The 22351-nt window shown below is 32.6% G+C and overlaps 1 protein-coding gene, 2 long non-coding RNA genes and 1 pseudogene across 5 annotated transcripts; all 4 read left to right on the top strand.

The window, feature by feature from the left end:
- The first annotated feature begins 396 nt into the window (after positions 1-396).
- LOC106770735 lies at positions 397-2575 on the top strand (annotated as a pseudogene).
- A 2154-nt stretch (positions 2576-4729) lies between these two features.
- On the top strand, positions 4730-6759 carry LOC111242406. The gene is made up of 2 exons (XR_002669516.1): positions 4730-6147; positions 6257-6759. It is a non-coding gene; the product is annotated as an uncharacterized LOC111242406 (long non-coding RNA).
- Positions 6760-8660: 1901 nt separating this feature from the next.
- On the top strand, positions 8661-11177 carry LOC106769942. Of its 3 annotated transcripts, XR_002669515.1 has the most exons (4): positions 8661-9542; positions 9634-9690; positions 9862-10583; positions 10672-11177. It is a non-coding gene; the product is annotated as an uncharacterized LOC106769942 (long non-coding RNA). The 3 variants fall into 3 exon arrangements; XR_001376384.2 differs by having other exon boundaries at positions 8663-9690; XR_002669514.1 differs by having other exon boundaries at positions 8667-9690; positions 9862-10489.
- A 7058-nt stretch (positions 11178-18235) lies between these two features.
- LOC106770734 lies at positions 18236-19141 on the top strand. Its single transcript, XM_014656528.1, has 2 exons — positions 18236-18868; positions 19067-19141. The coding sequence occupies exons 1-2, from the start codon at positions 18236-18238 to the stop codon at positions 19139-19141; spliced, it is 708 nt and encodes a 235-aa protein (XP_014512014.1).
- Positions 19142-22351: the final 3210 nt, after the last annotated feature.

Genomic DNA, 22351 nt, shown 5'->3' with positions numbered 1-22351 from the left:
ATATATATATATATATATATATATATATATATATATATATATATATATATATATATATATATATATATGAAAAAATTTATATCGATTAAAAAAATAAGATAAATTTAAAATATTTTATAATATATAAAAAAAATTTACTCATTTTATAAAACTGAATTAGATTTAAATAAGACATTTTCAATAAATATTTAAGAATCTATGAATCATAAAAAAGACCACAATTCCATGCATTAAATATTGACTTAAATTAAGATATTAAGTACAATGTATGAAACTCTAAGCCGAAGAATGATTCTTGAGAAAAACATCAGTCAAAACCGTCTTCGACTATAGAGAAGCCTTCAGAAGATTCACATCTTATAGAAGATGAAGAAGGTTAAATATGTCTTTTGGTCCTCATATTTGTATCTAATTCTCAACTGGGTCCTCATATTTTTTTTGTCCCAATTGCATCCAAATACTTGTTAATTTGAGACAATAAAGGTCTCTCCATTAATTTTAAACTAACGCCGTCTAATTGTGATGATATGGATGCATACATTAGTAACTTGTTTATATTCATTCTTATATGGAAAATTTATTTAAACTAAAAGATCATGACATGGTAAAATTAAAAGGGGAATTAGGGATTTGGAAATCACGACACATTCTTCATCCATTTCTTCACTCCAATGCTCTCGCCTCAATTCCCATCCACGCTTTTCTCGGCGGCGTCGTTGGAGGAAATTCTGCTGCCGACAAAATCGAGGGCCAAGACGAAGCTCTGCAAAATCATTTGGCTCTGCAAACTGCCAAAGCCATGGACACGCTTCACTCCTCGACCCCTCCTGTGATTCACCGTGACATAAAGTCTGCGAACGTTCTCATCGACCGCAGCTACAAAGCGAGATTGGGGGATTTTGGTTTGGCCTTGAGAGGCCGTGTTGATGACTACAGACTCAGGTCCACTCCCTGTGTAGGCACCATGGGCTATCTTGATCCTTCTTATGTAACTCCTGATAATTTGAGCACCAAAACTGATGTTTTCAGCTTTGGGATTTTGGTGCTGCTGATTATAAGCGGAAGGAGGGTCATTGACATCACTTATTCACCACCTTCTATCGTGGATTGGGCTATTCCTCTCATCAAGAAAGGGAAGCTTTTGGCTTTTTATGATCTTAGAATTGCAGCTCCCAAGGATCCGGTTGTGAGGAAGCAGTCGGCTGTGATTGCTGCCAAGTGTGAGGTCTTATAGGGAGAGGAGACCTTCCATGAAGGAGGTTGTTACTTGGCTCTATGGGCTGTGTAAATTGGTGCCTCTTCATTCTTGGAATGGTTTTAACAACCCTTGCATGATGGTTGAAACTGTGGGGCACCCCGTCGAAGCAAGAAATGGTGAATTCATTTCTAGACTAGTAGGTGTGGAAGAGGGAAATATTGAAGCTTTGGATGGAAGACTTTCCAAATCTGCAATGTGGTATTCCCGGAGGGTGTATTCTGATTTGGAGGTATCCCCGAAGGGTGTATTATACAAAAGAACACTCATTCATCACATTTAAACGACGTCAGTGGAAAGTTAACGGAGAGAGCTTTATTGCCTCAAATTAACAAATATTTGGATTCAATTGGGACAAAAAAAATCATGAGGACCCAGTTGAGAATTGGGCACGAAAATGAGGACCAAAAGATATATTTAACCTATGAAAAAAAGAAATTAATGAACCATGATCTATTGTCAATAAAAAAAAACAAAGCTCCAGCAATATGTAAGAGAACCACGAAACAATTTACTTTGTTCATATTAAATTATAAGTAAATTCATATATTTTAAACTTGAAGAGCGATAATGATATCTTCATTTTTTAAAAACAAAACTTGCCTCCAACTCGACCCCCTTTTCTTACAAGACACCAAGGTCTTTCACCTTGAATTTGTTAAGTAAAGTAGGGATTGAAATGCTTGACAGGGGCTGAATTGTCAGGTCATCCATCACCATGTAAGTTACTACCTCTTTCACAAAACCACTCTTGTAGGCAGCAATTTCATTTGCAACCTTTTCACCAACAAAATTCATTTGCCACTTCATAGATGACCTACAAGTAGGACAACAAGTGGTGTTATCACATGTGACGTAATCATCGTGATATTGACACAGTAGAATACATCCGTGGAGTCGTTGGAAGAACTGTCATTAACTGAAGGAAGAAGACCAAAGATTGGTGAAGACATGAGGACACTTGGTTTCAACACTAGATCCTTATGTTGGTCTAGTTGCATGTAAGTTTCATCCAAATTCTCAACACTTTGATAGAGATTGCCTAAGCTACCAACCATTTCATTCTTGTTGAGAATCCTTATAGTAGTAGCAATGTGCAAGCAGAGCAAGTTAAAGAGAAAGTCTACAACGAATTTTCATATTTCTGCGAACAGAACCTTTTCACGCTTAGTGTCGATAAGCAATTTCAAAGTCAATTTGGAGGAAGAAGATGTCATGCTGATAGAAGTGTTAGGAAAATCTCAAGATACACACTTAGATATTTTTTCTAAAAATTGAGTCTATTGTTTATTGAAAGACTTTAAATAAAATGATAATTAAAATATTACAAAAATAAAAATAAAATCTGGAAATAAAATATTAACAGTCTTACAAATAAAATCCCCTTAATCTATCATAAAATAATATTATACCTAAATAAACAGAAAATCATAACTACCTATTCCTATTTTATCTCTACTTATTCCTATTTTATCTCTATCAAATGAAACTAAATATTACTAGACCTAAAATCATAATTATCTATCCCTATTTTGTCTCTATCAAATCAAACTAAATATTATTAGACCTAAAACTAATAAAATAAGATTTAAACAAACTATTTTATCTCTATCAAATCAAATTATTTTATCTCTATTAAATCAAACTAAATATTACAATATATTAGATTCTATAATAAAATATATAATTTTAGATTAAAAATTAATTAATTTTTTTTTAAAAAAAATCTATATTAACTTTCATTCTAGTCTATTTAAAAGAGAAAAAGATTGAGATTTTGGAAATTGAAATATTATTTACCACCACGTGAAAGAATTTTTTAAAGAAATTTCTTTTCAAAAATAAATTAAAACTTACCCATAAATCATGAATCAAGGTGATAGCTCTAGTGCTAGATCAAGGTTTTGTTTCATTGCTTCTTAACTACTCATGCAAGTAAGGATGTATAACGAAAAGAAATAATATCAATCAATAAATAGATAGTGTCGCAACCGGAATCGCGACGGGACAAGGATCCAAAAAAGGAAATAATTAAAAAGTTTTGAAAAAGAGTTTTTGGAGTCGCCACCATAGTTTATTATAGAAAATTACGGAAAAACCATAAAATGATAAAGCACGGTTCACAAAAACCAAAGATTGGGTTCGGGAGTCGGTTACGTGTGGGGAAGGTGTTAGCACCCCCACAACGTCTGCCCTAAGGCAGTACCTTTAACTAAATACACGAATTTGATGTGGTTTGCGAAATGTTTAATTTCCCCTAAAAAAATAAAACTCTAAATAGAACAAAATATTTTTTTTGTGTTTTTTGTGCCCGACAAGGATTGACCTTGCTCTTACGTATTCTCAGTTGGACTGAGAAATCAGGGTTACGTAGTTCTTTATGAAACCATTTGGAAAATTTGTTTGGAGAATTGTTTGGGAAGTTTGTTTGGAAAGTTTGGAAATATTTATAGTCTAGCATTTTTATAAAAAAGGGAAAAGGTTCTTAGCACGAGGACGATGCGTGCGATCACACACGTGCTTAAACCTTTAAAACATATTTTTTTAAATAATTTTATGAAAGGGGAGAAGGTCTTAGCACGAGAACGATGCGTGCGATCACACACGTGCTTAAACCTTTAAAACATATTTTTTAATTTTATAAAAGAAGAAAAGGTCTCGGGACGAGGACGATGCGAGCGATCACACACGCGCTTAAACCTTTAAAACATTTTTTTTATATTTTTTATGAAAGAAGAAAAAGGTCTATGCGTGCGATCACACACGCGCTTAAACCTTTAAAACATTTTTTTATATTTTTGAAAGAAGGAGGAAAAGGTTTTAACACAAGGCTGACGCGAATGGCCGCATGTGTGCTTAAACCTTTTAAAATGTTTTTGTTATTTTTGAAAGAAGGAGGAAAAGGTTTTAAGTCGCACATGTGCTTAAACCTTTTAAAATATTTTTGTTTATTTTTATATTCACATATTTAAAAGGTAGACAAGTAAAAAGAAAATAAAAAAATAAAAAAAAATAAAAATAAAAATAGAATTAAAATATAAATAAATAAAGTAAAAGTAAAAAGATAAAATAAAATAAATAACAACAAAGTAAAGAAAAAATAAAATTGCAAAGGTGCTTAAATAAGAAAAAAAATGTCTAAGCTATTTTTCCTTTTAGAAACGAACTGGGCCTAAGCCCAAGAAAAAGGGGTGTGCCAGTGAAATCAGGGGGTGCAAATCAAATTAAGTGCTGACAACTGATTGGGCCAAAGCCCTAGTGGAAAGGGGGTGAGATTTAGCATAAACAGGGGTGTGCGGAAAAAGTTTGTTTTTTTTTTTGTTTTCTCTTGGCCCATTGCTGGTCCGGCAGAAAAAATGGGGTGCCTAAATGATAAACAAGGGTGCAAAAGTGAAAAGTATATTTATTTTTTTTTTAAAAAAAAGTAAAGGAAAAGGACCCATGGCCCAAGAATCCCCCAACAGCAGAATTTAGGGGTTGTTTCCTTCCTCCCTCGTTTCATCATTTGACACTCTCTCAGCCTCAAAAGAGAGACTCAAGGTCTCTTCATTCTCAAACTAGGTTTGCCTCCTAGGAACGTCTCACGCTGCCACCACCCGACCAGCCACAGCTCCCATCCGGCCAGTTCGAGGCGTTACCGGCGACAGTAAGCGTCACCGGAGCTGCTGCCGGCCACGGAGTCAGACCCCTTCCTCAAGTTCCTCGCCGCGCGCGAGAGGGAGACGTCCTCACCTTCCGTGATTCGCCCCATCTGCTGCCACAATCTCCGATCAAAAGGGCGCTGCGAGGGGGCTGTCCATGGCGTCACCGGCGACACCACGCCCCCCCAAAGCCACCGCCGGCCACTCACGCACTCACCGCCCTCTCTCTCTGCTTCGAAAACGGTGACCCAGGGAAGGGTTTGCCTCTGCTGCCTGCTCGCTGCCGCCAAGCCAGAGTCGTCGCTCCTCGTCGAGCCCACCGCCGTCACCGAGGCTACCGCCAACGCGATTCCACCGTTTATTGATCAGAGAAGACGACCACGGAGGCTTGTCGAGACAACGTTAGGGGGTTAACTCTTTTCACGGTTGCTTGGGGTGAACAAAGGCGACTTAGCTTCAATATCTGATTTGGTTCGTGGTTACTGCGATTGGCTCAGGTTTGGGTTGGATCCTTTTTGCAGATAAATGGGATCGGGATTGTGTGAGGGATTTTCTGACTAGCAATACCTCTTGTTGTGGTTATGGTCGATGATTGTGAGAACTTGGCTTATGACTTGCTGGAATTTTGCTTGGTGATGTAGTGAAGGTTGATGGAGTTTTGCCTCAGCGGCAGAGGCTTGGTATTAGGCTGTGAAATCTGTTTAGTTTTTTTGGTTACAGATTGCAGAGGCATTGACGTTGTGATGTTTGAGGGGTTTGGCTGGGATATTGATTTGGATAGGGTGGTGAGGAGAGAAGTTGATGGAGCATGACGGCGTATTAGGCAAGTTTGCCATGGAAATTGCAGAGGCTAAAAAAGATGAAGATGGTGGATGTTGGGCAAAGGTGGCCATTGAGAATGAAGAGTGAGGGGGGTTCATACACAAGGCCAATAACCACAGGCAAATATAATACGTAGTTCGTGATACAGCCATTCACAATACAGCATACATTACAAGCGACTATATGAGCGAGAGAGAGAGTTACTTACCGGGCTTTGCTGTTGCTTGGTGTCCCCAGCTGCAGCAATTGCAGCAGTGAAGTTGATGCCGGCCAGTGAACCTTCAGAAAACCTCCCCCAGCCCGTGATAGGAACCAGTTCTTTCTCTTTTTCAGATGCTGGCCTCTCGTTTTCTTCCTCTGCTCATGAAATGGTGGACGCCATCACAGAGACTGAGACTGAATGATGGTTGAAGATGAAGGTCCAAAGAGGTTGCCTTTTTTTCTGTGTATGCAAATGATGGTTCGTGTTAAAGATGAGGGAGTCCAGAATCTTTTTGTTGATGATCTTTTCTCTGTTGTTATTGTTCTTGTTTGATAGTGTGCTCTCGCGGCGATGAAATATTGGAGGTGAATACTTGGAAGTGAAAAGAAAAAAAAAAATTGGTTGGAGTCCAGAGGAGCAAAGATAGTCTAGGGGTTTCTGTTGAGTGAGTCCAGAGTGATTGGAGAAGCCGTCCCCCTCTTCTGTCTGATGGTCAAGGTTCTCATGAAGCCAATTCCCCTCTGTCTCTTGGATCATACAGGCGTATCCTCTGACTTGAGATATCTTTTTTTTGTCCTTTTCCTTCTTCATGTTTTCACTGTATCGCTGGAAGAAGCTTGTTCAAAATATCATTCCCCTTTGATGAATGTTTTGTCTGTGCTTTGCGTTGCAGGAGAGTTGAATGCACTGTGTTGTAAGGAAGCTAAATTGGTGCTTGGTGATTGCGTGACTGAGAATGGAAAGAAAGCAACAGTCTGCGATACCCTTTTTATTTTCTTTTTCCTTAGAATTTTTTGTTAACGTTTAACGTAAAAAAAAAAAACAAAAATAAAACTAAACAATAAAAAAAACTAACGTAAAATAAAACGAAATATATCTAAATGACAAAAAGTAAAATAAAATAAAATAAAAAGTAAAATAAAATAAAAAGTAAAATAAAATAAAAAGAAAAATAAAATAAAAAGTAAAATAAAATAAAAGGTAAAAAATAGAATTAAAATATAAAAACTAATATGAAAATAAAAAACAAAAAAAGATAAATAAATAAAAAGATAAATAAATAAAATAACATAAAATAAGTAAAAATAAAAAATTAAATGATATAACAAAAACAAAATTGATAAAAAGACATAATATAAAATAAAAATAATATATTTTTGTCACTCAGACGAAATTAGGTGTTGATAGATGAAATTGGGTGTTGACAAATAGGCATGCAAAATTTAGTGGGACAGCGTAATCTCTCTATCAGTGCAATTATTTTTCGTATCTTCAAGGTTAAAAAAAATTTGAGTTTCCTTTCTTTTTTTTTAGAGTAATTTTATCATTGTTTTACCAATTTTTTATACACTTTTCAACTTAGTTAATTCAATATATATATATATATATATATATATAAATATTTAAGAATGTATGAATCATTTATGCATTAATGGAACATTGTACTGTTTTTATTAATCAAATTGAGTATGGGAATTTTATATTTTTTTGTTAAATGTTGGTTGATTATTTGTTGTATTATATTTGAGAACATGTTAAACAATTGAAAATCACACATAAACAACCAATTCAAATTAAAACAAGTGTACTTGGGTGAAAAAACATTGCAATTGAATTGTGGTCTCCTTGGTTACAACAGGTGGCTCTTTCAGTTCAACAACATGTCCAAAAACCAAAAATGACTCGCGTAATCGTTTACCAAGTGTCGCAACCGGTATCGCGACGGGACGACGATCCCAAAAAAGAAACGATTTTGATAAAAATGACTTTTGAAGTCGCCACCATAGTTTATTCTGGAAAACTACGGAAAAACCATAAAAAAGATAAGATAAGGTCCACTAAAACCAGATTTTGGATTCGGGAGTCGGTTACGTGTATGGAAGGTATTAGCACCCTACAACCCTAAAGCAGTACCCTTAATTAGATACGCAAATGACGATGTGGTTTTCAAAATGCTTAACTATCCCGAAAAATAAAACTTTAAAGAAACAAAATATATTTTTTTATTTTTTGTGCCCGACAAATGTTTTGTATTTTGGTATTTTTGTGTGAGAAACAGTAAAGGTTTTTTAGCACAAGGCCTACGCGAATTGTCGTACGTGTGCTTCAACCTTTTAAAACATTTTTATTATTTTTGTAAAAGAAAGGGAAAAGGCTTTTAGCACAAGGCCTATGCGAACAGTCGCACGTGTGCTTTAACCTTTTAAAACGTATTTTTATTATTTTTGTGAAAAAAAAAGGAGAAAAGGTTTTTAGCACAAGGCATACGCGAACGGTCGCACGTATGCTTTAACATTTTAAACATATTTTTATTATTTTGGTGAAAAAAGAGGAAAAGGTTTTTAGCACAAGGCCTACGCGAACGGTCGCACATGTGTTTTAACCTTTTGAACATATTTTTAGTGTTTTTGTGAAAATAAGGAGAAAGAATTTTAGCACAAGGCCTACACGAATGGTCACACGTGTGCTTTAACCTATTAAAACATATATTTATTATTTTTGTAAAGAAAAGGAGAAAAACTTTTAACACAAGGCCTACACAAATGATCGCACGTGTGATTTAACCTTTTAAAACTATTTTTGTTGTTTTTAATATTTATTTAAAAGTAGATAAAATAAAACAAAAAAAAGGAAAAATAAAAGTAAAATAGAAACAAAATAAAAAGATAAATAAAAAAATAAAGATAAAGATGAAAATAAAGTATATAGTGAAATAATAAAATAAAAACCAATCAAATTAAATAAGAGAAGGGGGTGAAAAGGGAAAAAACAGGAGTGTGCAGACAAATTTTGCTTCTGATAGCAGATTGGGCCTAAGCCCAAGTGAAAAGGGGTGTGACCCAGCAATTGGAGAGGTACAGGGAGTAACGCCCGTTATCTTTTTGTTATTTTTTATCGTGGCCCAGCAATGGCCTAGGCACCCCTCTCTCCCAAGGTCAGAAACCTTAGGGGTTCGAACCTCCTCACCCCATTCTGCACTCCAACACCTCTGAGACTCCAAGTCTCTCTCCGCACCTACTTGCCTAGGGTTGGGGTCATCTCCCCTGAACGCGTCATGCCGCCGCTCCCCTCTGACAGCCACCGCGCCCATCCGGCCAGCCTTGGCGGCGCCGGCGTTATTGCTTCTGTCCGGCCAGCCACCGCGCCACCACTTTCTCTCTCCCTCTACGTATCGCACAGCCATCCACTGAGCCAACACCGCCGCGCGACCACGTTCCGCCAAGCTCTGGCCGTTATCGGTGGCTCCGGTCACCGCAAGGAATCCTACCGGCGTCAAGGCAACTCTCCCCTTATTCGCCCTTTTCATTCCGGGACATCCTCTCCTCCATTCAATATTCAAATCGGGATCTAGCAGTCACACCGCCGCCACTGCGCGTCCTCCGTTCAACCACATTGCCGACCTCTGCATCCTCCTTCCTCTCCGAAACGCGAGCTCTTTTTGACTGGGCGCGGGTTTTTCCGATGGTGTAGGGAGTGTTGGGCTATTGGCTTCGATTGACGCAGTCGAAAGGTGAAAGGAACACACTGTGGTGTTCCTGTGTGAATCTGTGTGAGTTGGGGAATGAAGGTGACACACTGGTTGCGATGCAGGGGTTTATGGAGAAGAATGGAGATAAATTTGGTTCTCTGTCCTTGCGTGTGTTTCTTTGTAGATTGAATGAAAATGGAGACTGGTGTTGAGTGGTTGATTCTTATTTTGTAACTTTTTGCAGTGCAGGTTGAGGATGATGGTTTTAAGCGTGAATGGAGTGGTTCTAGTGAAGACGAAGGTACTGACTCTGTTTTTTTTATTGTGCTTTTCTGGTGAGCATCTATCCTAATGATTCAATTTTATTGTTGATTATTGGAGATGGACCGAGGCGTGGGGGGCATGGTTTGATTATCTGGTTTGTGGTTGTTGTGACTGATTCAGGGTGTTTGGGTTGGTTTTTTTTTTGCAGGGAAACGACATGTAGTAGAAATCAAGGTTGATGGGGGGTTTGGTTGGGCCATTTCGGCTTTGGTAATGGAGATAGGAAAATGAAGAGAATGAGGGTGTTCTGTATGTTGTAGAGTATGAAGATGAGATTATGGAAGTAGTTGTGTTGATGAAGATTGGGCTGAGATTATTAATAAAAGGCAAGAAATGCGGCCGGAGGTCTCAGGTTGAAGAGGGAGGGTGATTATGCATTGGTGGATGAAAAAGGAGAGTACTCTCACAACAATTCAATCCCAAATAGAACAATATCATGTATAATATGAAGCACAATGCAGCAAGCTTACATGAAGATACAAGTGAACAAAGCATACTTACTTCTTGAAGAGCCCTGTCAAATGGTGATTCAACGTAGATTCTACATCTTGGAACCAAGTCAATTTTGGAGCAGCTTTGTGATAATGAAACCAACCAGCAAAAANCATNAAGGCTGCAAAGACCAATGCACCAATTGCAGTACAATAGAGTTGTAATTCATTAGTTATTCCAGATGCTCTCCAAATCTGAAAAAAATCAGAGGTTATTTGTATTCCTCGGAATCTCCCTACATCACCATTCAATATTTCTTGACCCACTATTGGCCGGTTGCCACCGTTAGCTCCTCTCTTCTTTTTACTGGCTTCGTTTTTCTTTTCCGTGGATGTTGAATAACTGCCACAATATCAATTCCTCTCCTCTCTTGCTGGAGTTCGTTTCGTTGTCTTTGCTTCTTCTTTTTTTCTTGCGGTCTCTTGTTCCTTTTCTGAGATTGTATTCTTTTTGTTGGACTTTACAGGTGCAAGAAAGTCATGCTGAGAGTGAGCAATGGAAGTAGATGATTGGTTAATGGTGGAGGTCAGAGGAGTCGAGAGCTCTCTTCTAAGCTGTGATGGTGAGGTGTTCCTTCTCCCTTAAGGAGGATGGCAATGGAGATTGGTCAGGTGAATCATGGATCCGTTGGAGGTGAAGAATTGGGAATGCAAGGGAAAATCTGGTTGGGGTGGTCACCGGTCAGAGAAGTAGTGTGTGAGTGAATGATAATGGTGCTTCTGAATCCCCTCTTCCCTTCTGTATGATCAGTCCGTATCCCTTCTGACTTGGGATTTCTTTTGTCTTTTTTTCCTTGTTAATGGGATCAATCGGCGAAAACCGTTCAAATTTCCTTTCCCTTTGATGTATGACACAGCTTTGCATAGAGACTTTTTAGCAAGAGCAGCAAAGACGCTTTTTTACTGCCATTGTATGAGATATTTTGAGCATTACTGTGTAAATGTTGCAGGAGGGACAAGCCTCTAATGTTAAGCCTGCCTGTTATGATATCTTGCAGCTGAATTCGTGCTTGAATAAAGGAAACCAGTCTGCTGTACCTCTTTCGTTTTTTTCCTTTTTTTTTATTTATTTTTTTGTTTTTGTTAACGTTGAACATAAAAAGAAGATACAACTAAACAAAAAGAAACTAACCTAAAAAAAGAATAAAGTGAGATAATTCTAAATAACAAGTAAAGTAAAATAAAAAATAGAATTAAAATAAAAAATTAATATAAAAATAAAACTAAATAATATAAAATGAAATAAAAACAAAATAAAAATGATTAAAAGACATAAAATAAGATAAAATAAATTAAAGTAAAAAATATATATATATATATATATATATATATATATATATATATATATATATTATTTAACCTGGACAAAATTGGGTGTTAATACCAAGCCTCGTAAACGATTACAAGGATATTTTTGGATGCCCCACATATAAGACTTTAACTATGTGCTTGATACCATCACCTGTGGTCCCTTATCCCATCATGGGCTTCCCAAAAGTTGACCTTGAAAGCACAGGTCACAGAATTCAGTTCAACAGGATGTCCAAAAACACCAAATGACTCGCGTAATCGTTTACCAAAGCCTGGTAAACGATTACAAGGGTACTTTTGGGTGCCCTACGTATAAGACTTGAACTATGTGCCTCATACCATCAGCAGTTGTCCCCTACCCCATCATGGGCTTCCCAAAAGTTGACCTTGAAGGCACAGGTCACACATAAACAACCAATTCCAATTAAAACAAGTGCATTTGGGTGAAAAAACACTACAATTGAATTGTGGTCCCCTAAGTTACAACATGTGGCTCCTTCAGTTCAACAGGATGTTCAAAAACCCAAAATGACTCGCGTAATCGTTTACCAGGCCTAGTAAACGATTACAAGGGTACTTTTGGGTGCCCTGCATATAAGACTTGAATTATGTGCCTCATACCATCAGTTGTGGTCCCCTACCCCATTATAGGCTTCCCAAAAGTTGACCTTGAAAGCAGAGGTCACACATAAACAATCAATTCCAATTAAAAGAAGTGCACTTGGGTGAAAAAACACTGCAATTGAACTGTGGTCCCCTAAGTTACATCAGGTGGCTCCTTCAGTTCAACAGGATGTCCAAAAACCCAAAATGACTCGTGTAATCGTTTACCAGTTTACCAGACCTGGTAAACGATTACAAGGGTACTTTTGGGTGCCCTGCATATAAGACTTGAACTATGTGCCTCATACCATCAGTTGTGGTCCCTTACCCCATCATGGGCTTCCCAAAAGTTGACCTTGAAGGCACAGGTCACATAAACAACCAATTCAAATTAAAACAAGTGTACTTGGGTGAAAAAACACTGCAATTGAACTGTGGTCCCCTAGGTTAAATCAGATGGCTCATTCAGTTCAACAAGGTGTCCAAAACCATAAAATGACTCACGTAATCATTTACCAGGCCTGGTAAACGATTACAATGCAGATTTTAACAACATCATGTTCACCAATTCACGTAACTTCATCAAGTCACAGACATTCTTTCATTATTCTATCACAAACAATATCACTGGATAAAAATGGAGATTCACAATGTAAACCACTTCAATAACATAGCCTATAAAATTGCAAAATTATAAATTACAAAACTTCATGGGACCAATCATGCATCTTCTATATATTGAACGAAATAGGTATAATTACAGTGTCCTGTTCTATAATTGTCATTTCAAAAACTTAATACATTGATCAGTCGTTTTTTATTCTAAGAACTAAATTTCCGGTGTACGGTGTCCTAAGCGTTTGACTCTTATAACGCCTTCTTGATCCAATCCTAACATACGTCTTCAAAGGTGATTGCTTGTTGGACATTCCACCCGGTTCGTTCTTGCACATTCCTCCTTCTTGGTTGTTGGAGATTCCACTTTGTTCGTTGTTGGACATTCCACCTAGGGAAACAAAAGCACTGTTATTGAATGGTTATGCATGTCCCACACTTTATTCCCCAAAACAACAGAAATCTAAACACCAAAACCAAAAACACAAAACCCAAACCAAGAAGAAGATAGTGGAAAAACACATTTACTTTGGTCAAACGAAGATGCTCACTGGAACTTGCCATTTCGAACACCCACAACGAAAACAAACTGCGAACACCCACAACGAGAACGAAGACGCAAACGGACGAAACTTTTTTGTGAAAATGAAGAGAGAAGCTGCGTTTCTAATGAAAGAGGACAGAGGTATATTTAGAAATCCAATTTTCTGAATCCCTCTTCACTCTCGAGGACAACTTTTTTTAAAAAAAAATAAAAATTAAAAAGGACCAATTAAATATTGACAAATATGTGTTAAAAAAATGTGTCAAAATAACGGGACCCTTATGATCCTAAAATATTCTCTTGCTTTTTCATTGGAAACAATCAAATAATTATAAGCGCGACGGGAAATAAATTTGATCGATTACCTTTTAAATAGAGTATAATATTTGTGATATTTTTAAATTATATAAAAAAATGATAGATTACCCAATTAATTCTATAAAGCAATATTCCTCTACTTAAGACATCTTTTTTGTCATAATTATATGCTAACGATCAACCATCATAAAATCAATTTTAAACAATAGAATGAAAAATTAGACAGGGAGAAAAAAAAGAGAAACTTCCCGGGAAACTCATAAGTTAGTGCCCTAAAAATTTTCTTAACTAGTTTGAAAGTTGAACTTTCCCTCAAAAACAAGGCATTGGAAAATATTTGTTTTATTTTTTAAATCTTGAAGAGACTGAAGAATTAAAAGTGTAGAAAAATTTTTATTTTTAACTTCTAGAATAATAAACTTAAATTACTTAGTTAAAAATTTAACTTTCAATTTTAATCATACTTTATTATAAATATTTCACAAACACGTATTTAACACTGTTAATTTCAAAGGATGAAATATGAAAGGGAATATAGGAAGGCGGATTGGAGTGAATATTGCTATTTGCTTGAACGAATTTGCAAGAAGGAAGGTAGAAAATTTGGAAGATGCAAGGGTTCTTTGATCAGGAGAAGAGACTTACAGTGTTATTTTGTGAAAATCGATATTATCCTTAAGCTATAATTCAAAACGAGTGGAGGTCAAGATGAACCAGTAGAGTTCGAGGAGAACGAAGATCCAACTCGTATTTGATTCAAAGAGAGTTGAAATCTATTCTATCTTATGTAGAAAATCATAAAAAAGCGTATTCAGTTACAACCTAAACTTATTCGATTCGAACGCAGACATATTCGATTCCAAACAAACGTATTTGATTATAATGTAAGCTTATATTTCCAAAATATTATATTTTAAAAATAATTATTTTGCATTACTTAAATATAATTTCTTTTTCATTTTAATATTTTTTTTCTTCTTATAACAATTTCTACAATTATGTATATTATTAACCCATTATCATTTTATATTAATTTTTACTACTAAAGATATTTTAATAATATTTAATTTTTACTAATTAAATTATTATTTTTTATCTATTACATCAATCAAATTTTATACTAATTTTTATAAATTTATTTTTAAATCTACTTTCATTCATTTCTTAATCCTTTAAAAAAATAACAATCAACTTATTCTCAAATCCATTAATTTCATTTTTTTCCAAATCTATCTTTCAATGTGAACATAGTGTATAGGTAAAGTATTTACTTTACTCGGAATCTTAGTATGTTTGCAGTGAAACTGAGTTTTTAATTATTTGTATTTTATTTAAATATTAAGATCTAAAACAAAAATTTACTCGAAGAAGGTTACGTGTGATTTTGACAGTAGTTTTGAAAGTACAATTCCTATTTTCGTGTATGCACTCTTGTTCTTATTTATTTTAAAAATAAAAAACATTTTACATTTCTTTCATCTTTAAGGTGGATGTAATAATATATATGTAACATTTTTTATTTATATAAAAAAATGACACATCAATCATCATAAAATCAATTTAAACCATGGAATAAAAAAGTGGTCTAAGAGAAAAGAGGAAAACTTTCAATAATGATTAATTTAATTGGTAAATTATAAAAATGAGATAATTAATTTAAAATTTACATATTATTGAAATTTTTTGAAAAGAGAATTTGTTAAGATAATTGGCCGGAGTGGTAAACTCAATAAAATCGTCCAATAAGGTAATAAACTTAACAATAAGTTAAGTTGGACGAAGAAAAGTTTGATAAACTCGGAAAGCTTAATTTCATCATAGAAGTGGTCATGGATTATGATAACTTTAATTTAATTGAAAATTATTATCACTTTTAATAATTTTTCTTTTAACAATTTTATAAAGTAAGTGGTCATCGATCTTAATAACTTATCTTTTTAGAATTTTTTATAAAGAAGTCGCCTTATAGTTTAATTAAAAATTGTCATCACTTTTAATGACTTTTTATCAATATTTTATAAAGAGACATTGATCACATTTTTTTTTCTGCAAAAACATTATATTTTGTCTTGTAATTTTGTTGAATTTAAATGCTCAACTTTTCTCGTCTGTACATGAGTTTTAGAAGAAACTTTCCCTTTCTAGAAATAAGAATTGTCGCGTTGATCATCTTTGTGTCTGTACTTAGGTGCATGATGGTATGAATTTTCATATACTAGAAATAAGTTGGTTAACTATATCCATTGAAAGAAGAATTTTGAAAATTGTTTTTTTCTTTTGTGACCTAGTTTGTTTTCATACTTTTTTGGAACCAGTGTTCTACCATATTTTATTTTGCATATAAAAATTTCACCTATTGCTTGTAGTTATTTAGGATGACAATAGTTTCTCAATCACAAGTTTTAAAACGAACTCATTTGATAAAATTTATGTTCTCTACTTTAATATCTTCGAATAACTTTTAGTGGTAAAAATAATATAAAATAATATTTAAAAGTAATATATTTTATGACAAAAATTATTTGAAATAGTTGTACTAAAATAACTAATTAATTAATATAATATATTTTAAAAAATAACTAAGTTTAGTACAATATATTTAAATAAAAGTTTACTCTTTTTTTTGTAATTTTAATTTCAATTTCAATTTTTCATAAAGAAATAATAAATCTTCTGAATAAAACTAACTTTAATATTTCTGTAAAAAATTATTGAACTTAAATACAAAATTAAAAGATTAAATTGTACTGATAATCTGAAAAAAAAAATTCTATGAAATATAATTTTATCGTCTTGGCTATAAAACAGAGAAGAAGCAGAGGGCTATGTAAGTTTATTATTATCATTATTATTTAATAATAATATTATTATTAATATTACTATTTTATTATATTATTATTAATAAAATCAATAAGAATGAAATTTTCAAGTTTAGTTGAAGTGATTTTCTTTATTGGAATCCATCATATTATGCTGTATGCATTTTTCAAGATAACTATTAGAAAAAATGTATAATTTTACAGGAACAAAATTGGTTTTTTAGGAAAAACATTATCTAATAATTTAAAATTTCTACAGGATAATAAAGATGGAATTACCCATCAATTCTGCAAATATATTTTTTTTCTTTTAAATAAATACCTTAAAACGAACACAAAAAAATCACGAATCCGTGTGCAAAAGATAATGAATAGTAAAATCTTTCAAGACGAACACAGTGCATAAGAGAGTTTTAATTTTAATGAAAAACTTTTGTTCTTATAGCTTCTTTTTAATAACATCAACAGTGAATTTTGTACTGGTTGGTTATGACTTATTCTAACACAACTATAATTATCTAACCATTTATTAATAAAAAGTATCTATAACAAGTTACTAGAAATACAAAAAAAAATTATAGTTTTAATGATGTTACATTTATGATCATACATTCTTAAATATATATTGAATTAAATAAGAAGTTGAAAAGTGTATAAAAAATATCTTTAATTTTTAATTAAACTTAAATTTTATTTTAATTAAACTTAAATATAATTTATTGTGTTATGACAATACGATATATTTGAATAATTTTATTGTGTTACGATATATTACATGATATAAAATAAAATATTGAGTAAAGTTTTAATTTTAATCGGTAAAACAATGATAAAATTATTCTAAAAAAAAAAAAAAAACTCAAATCTTTTTCTAACCTCGAAGACACGAAAAATAATTGCACTGACAGTGAGATTATGCTGTCCCACTAAATTTTGCATGCCTATTTATTTATTGATTGATATTATTTCTTTTCATTTATACATCATCACTTGCATGAGTAGTTAAGAAGCAATGAAACAAAACCTTCATTCAACACCATTTATGGGTAAGTTTTTATTTATTTTTGAAAAGAAATTTCTTTAAAAACTTGATTCAACATCAAAGCTATCATCATGATTCATGATTTATGGGTAAGTTTTTATTTATTTTTGAAAAGAAATTTCTTTAAAAAATTCTTTCACGTTATGGTAAATAATATTCCAATTTCCAAAATCTCGATCTTTTTCTCTTTTAAATAGACTACAATGAAAGTTAATATAGATTTTTTTATTAAAAAAATTTAATTAATTTTTAATCTAAAATTATATATTTTATTATAGAATTTATTGTAGTATTTAGTTTGATTTGATAGAGATAAAATAATTTGATTTGGTAGAGATAAAATAGTTTGTTTAAATCTTATTTTATTAGTTTTAGGTCTAATAATATTTAGTTTATTTTATTTTATTAGTTTTAGGTCTAATAATATTTAGTTTGATTTGATAGATGATAAAATAGGGATATGTAATTATGATTTTAGGTCTAGTAATATTTAGTTTGATTTGATAGAGATAAAATAGGGATTTGTAATTATGATTTTAGATCTAGTAATATTTAGTTTTATTTGATAAAGATAAAATAGGAATAATAATATTTAGTTTGATTTGATTGAGATAAAATAGGGATATGTAATTATGATTTTAGATCATGGAGATTTTATTTGTATTTTATTTTTATTTTCATAATATTTTAATTATCACTTCTATTTAAAGTCCAATAGACTCAATTTTTAGAAAAATATTGAGTGTGAATCTTGATATTTTCCTAAAACTTCTATCAGCATGGCATCTTCTTCCTTTAAATTGACTCTGAAATTGCTTATCGACACTAAGCGTGAGAAGGTTCTGTACGCAGAAACATCAAAATCCGTTGTAGACTTTCTCTTTAACTTGCTCTGTTTACCCATTGCTACTGTTATAAGGATTGTCAATAAGAATCAAATAGTTGGTAGCTTAGGCAATCTCTATCAAAGTGTTGAGAATCTTGATGAAACCTACATGCAACCAGGCCAGCATAAGAATCTACTGTTGAAACCAAGTGCCCTCATGTTTTCACCAATCTCTGGTCTTCTTCCTTCAGATAATGACAGTTCTTCCAACAGTTCTTCCAACGACTCCACGGATGTATTCTACCGGTACCAATATCACCGTGATTACGTCACATGTGATAGGACCATTCATTGTCCTAATTGTAAGTTATCTATGAACGCGCAAATGAATTTTGTTGGTGAAAAGGTTGCAAATGAAATTGCCAAGAAGAGTGGTTTTGTAAAAGAGGTAGTAACTTACATTGTGATGGATGATCTGACAATTGAGCCCCTGTCAGACATTTCATTCCCTACTCTACTTAACAAATTCAACGTGAAAGATCTTGACGACTTGGAGACAAAGGTGATCGAGTTGGACATGAATGAGGCAAGTTTTGTTTTTAAAATATGAAGATATCGTCATCGCTTTTCAGGTTTAAAATATATGAATTTACTTCTAATTTAATATGCACAAAGTAAAGTGTTTCGTGGATCTCTTACAAATATGCTGGAGTTTTGTTTTTTTTTTTTTTTTTTTCTGACAATGGATCATGGTTCATTAATTTATTTTATTTATATTGTACAGGGTGTGAATCTTCTGAAAGCTTCTATGCAGTCGAAGACGGTTTTGACTGATGTTTTTCTCAAGAATTCGGCTTAAGGTTTCATACAATGTACTTAATATCTTATTTTAAATCAATATCCAATGCATGAAACTGTGGTCTTTTTTATGGTTCATATATTCTTAAATATTTATTGAAAATGTCTTAAAAGTGATATTTAAATGTAATTTAGTTTTATAAAATCAGTTTAAAAAGTTATTAAATATTTTAAAATATTTTAAATTTATCTTTTTTTAATCGATATAAAGTTTTTCATATATCATTTCAAACTAAAGTATATATATTATACCTAAAGAAAACCTTAATTCAAATCCTAAACTCATCGTAAAGTTAAGATCTGTAAAAAATTAGTGTTGGTTAAACTTTAATGAGTATTTAATGTGTTAAGAGTTTTGAATGAGTTTTTTATTAAGAGATGTTGGTTTCAGAAATTCAACCAATCGAATATGGATTTTTTTTATCATATGCAAATTTCATAATATTTCTTTCACTTCTCAGTAATTATTTTATATTATAAATTGGTTAGGTAAATTATGAAAAGTTTAGTTTTCTAGTTCCATGTTTTTCATTTCATTTTTTTTGTTTTTCTGTATGAAACAGGTAGGGATCTTCTCAAAGCATTTCCAAAGTCGAAGATGTTGTTTACAAATGTTTTTCTCAAGAACCTCACATCATTCCTTAAAAAATCAGTTTCCATTGTTTTACATTTTGGTTTGGAAGTTTTTGGCAACACTATGTTTCTGTGTTTTTCATAATTTTGTTATTAAAACATTATGGTTGAAATTTATTTACTCAGTCCTACAAAATGCGAGGAAAATAGTGTGGTTCATAGGTGTCACTTTTTATTTTCGCGTCCATTTAGATCTTCTCGTAATAATTTTGCAGCACTCACTCAACTTCTTTACATTACATATTTATTTTAATCTTTAGAGACTGGAAAATCCGATTTTTTGGGTTTTAGTGCTGTCATCCGTATTTCTCAAGTGTTCTTAAAACATCAAAATTGATGTTCATGAATGTATTTTGAACTAACAACAAAGTAGTTAAATAAAACACCCTATGCCTACCATAATTTTTAATTTTAATACTTTGTGGTAAAAATTATATTGGCATTTACTTTAACTTCTAAAAATAAACTTAAATGTCTTTGTTACATAGTATAAAATTGAACTTTCAATTTTAATCATACTCTATTATAAATATTTCGGTGAACACATATTTAATGGCAAAGAATTTACTTCACTCAGAATCTTATTAAGTTTGCAGGAAAATTCAGTTTTTAATTATTTATATTTTATTTAAATATTAAGATCTAGAACAAAATTTTACTTGAAAAAGGTTATGTGTGATTTTGACAGTAGTTTTGAAAATACAATTCCTATTTTCGTGTACGCACTTTTGTTCTTATTTATTTTGAAAATAAAAAGCATTTTACACGAAATACCATGGGCAAATTTGTTAACTTTGCTAGTTTTATACGAAAAAGGGAACTTTTGAACCCCTTTTAGCAAAACTCGGAATCTCTAAGAAAAAAAAGTAAAATACGCAAAAATGTGAGCATAGTATATAGTATATTTTTAAATTTTAACTTGATATATATATATATATATATATATATATATATATATATATATATATATATATATATATATATAATAAAGAATTTGGTTGAATAAGAGGATATCACTTTTCATTAATCACGCACGCACTTACCTGAAACAAAGCCTTTCCATTTTTTAAAAGTCCAAATACAAGCTATCAGAGAAGAGTTTGAACCGTTGAAGATGGAGTCCAAAGATCATATAATCGAGTACATAATTCAGATGGAGAAGGTGGCCAACCAACTCAGCAGGAATGGAGAACAAATGCCATCTAGCCGAGTTGTGGAAAAATTTTTGAGATCTCTTACAAAAGATTTCGAAAGTATCGTGTGCGTCATCGAAGAATCGAAGGACTTGTCGGTTCTCACAATGGATGAACTTGTTGGATCATTAAAAGCCCACAAACAAAGGAGAAGGAGTTGGGATGATCAGGTTAAACCCAACGATTAAGCACTACAGGTACAGTTTGACTCGAATAAATCTCGGATTACTCAGAGCCGAGATCCTGGCAACAAAGGAAGAGGAGGCCGAGGACAAGGACGAGGTGGACGTGGTAGAGGCAATGATGAGAAAACCGGTCAACAATATTGGCATGACCGAGGACAAGGAAGAGGTCGAGGAGATCAGTCAGAAGTGAAATGTTTTAAGTGTGGCAAGCATGGCCACTATGGATATGAATGTAGATCAAGGAAGTGCTACAATGGTGGTAAGCTCGATCATACGATTAAATATTGTCGAGCTAAGAAGAAAAGTGAGAGAAACCTTCTTACAGAACAAAAAAAGAAGATGAAGAAAAGATGGAAACCTTCTTAAATATTTATTGAAAATGTCTTAAAAGTGATTTTTAAATCTAATTCAGTTTTATAAAATCAATATAACAAATTATTTATATATTTTAAAATATTTTAAATTTATCTTTTTTTTAATCGATATAAAGTTTTTCATATATCTTTTCAAACTAATGTTTGTGCGTAACTCATCACAAAGTTAAGATATGTAAAAAATTAGTGTTGGTTAAACACAAATTGACAGCTTTAATGAGTATTTAGTGTTGTTAAGAGATGTTGGTTTCACAAATCTAACCAAGCGAATATCGATTTTTTTTTTATCATATGCAAATTTCATAATATTTCTTTCATTCATGATTAATCATTTTATATTATAAATTGGATAGGTAAATTGTGAAAAGTTTGGTTTTCTGGTTCATGTTTTTTATTTTATTTAATTGTTTTGCTGTTTGAAACAGGGTGGAGGATCTACTCAAGGCTTCTGCGGAGTCGAAAATGGTGTTGACAAGTGTTTTTCTCAAGAACCGCACATCATTCCTTAAAAAATCAGTTTTCATTGTTTTACATTTTGGTTTGGACGTTTTTGGCAACACTATGTTTATGTGCTTTTCGTAATTTTATGTTATAAAAACATTAGGTTTGAAATTTATTTACTCAATCCTACAAAATGTGAGGAAAATATCGTGGTTCATGGGTGTCAGTTTATATCATAAAATGAACTTTAACTTTATAACTTAATTTTACATGTTAAGATCTGTAAAAACAATTGGTGGTTAAACTTGAATTGACTGCTTTAATGAGTATTTAATATGTTAAAGAATTATGAATATGGTTTTTTTTTAAGAGATATTGGTTTTAC

The sequence above is a fragment of the Vigna radiata genome, chromosome 8, assembly GCF_000741045.1.
Source record: "Vigna radiata var. radiata cultivar VC1973A chromosome 8, Vradiata_ver6, whole genome shotgun sequence".
NCBI classification, from domain to species: Eukaryota; Viridiplantae; Streptophyta; class Magnoliopsida; order Fabales; family Fabaceae; genus Vigna; species Vigna radiata.
This window is presented reverse-complemented; position numbering and strand designations above follow the sequence as displayed.

Coding starts and splice junctions, on each gene's coding strand:
- LOC106770734 (XM_014656528.1), top strand. CDS start 18,236: ATGGCATCTTCTTCCTTTAAATTGACTCTGAAATTGCTTATCGACACT. Junction 18,869..19,066: donor TCGAGTTGGACATGAATGAG/GCAAGTTTTGTT, acceptor TATATTGTACAG/GGTGTGAATCTTCTGAAAGC.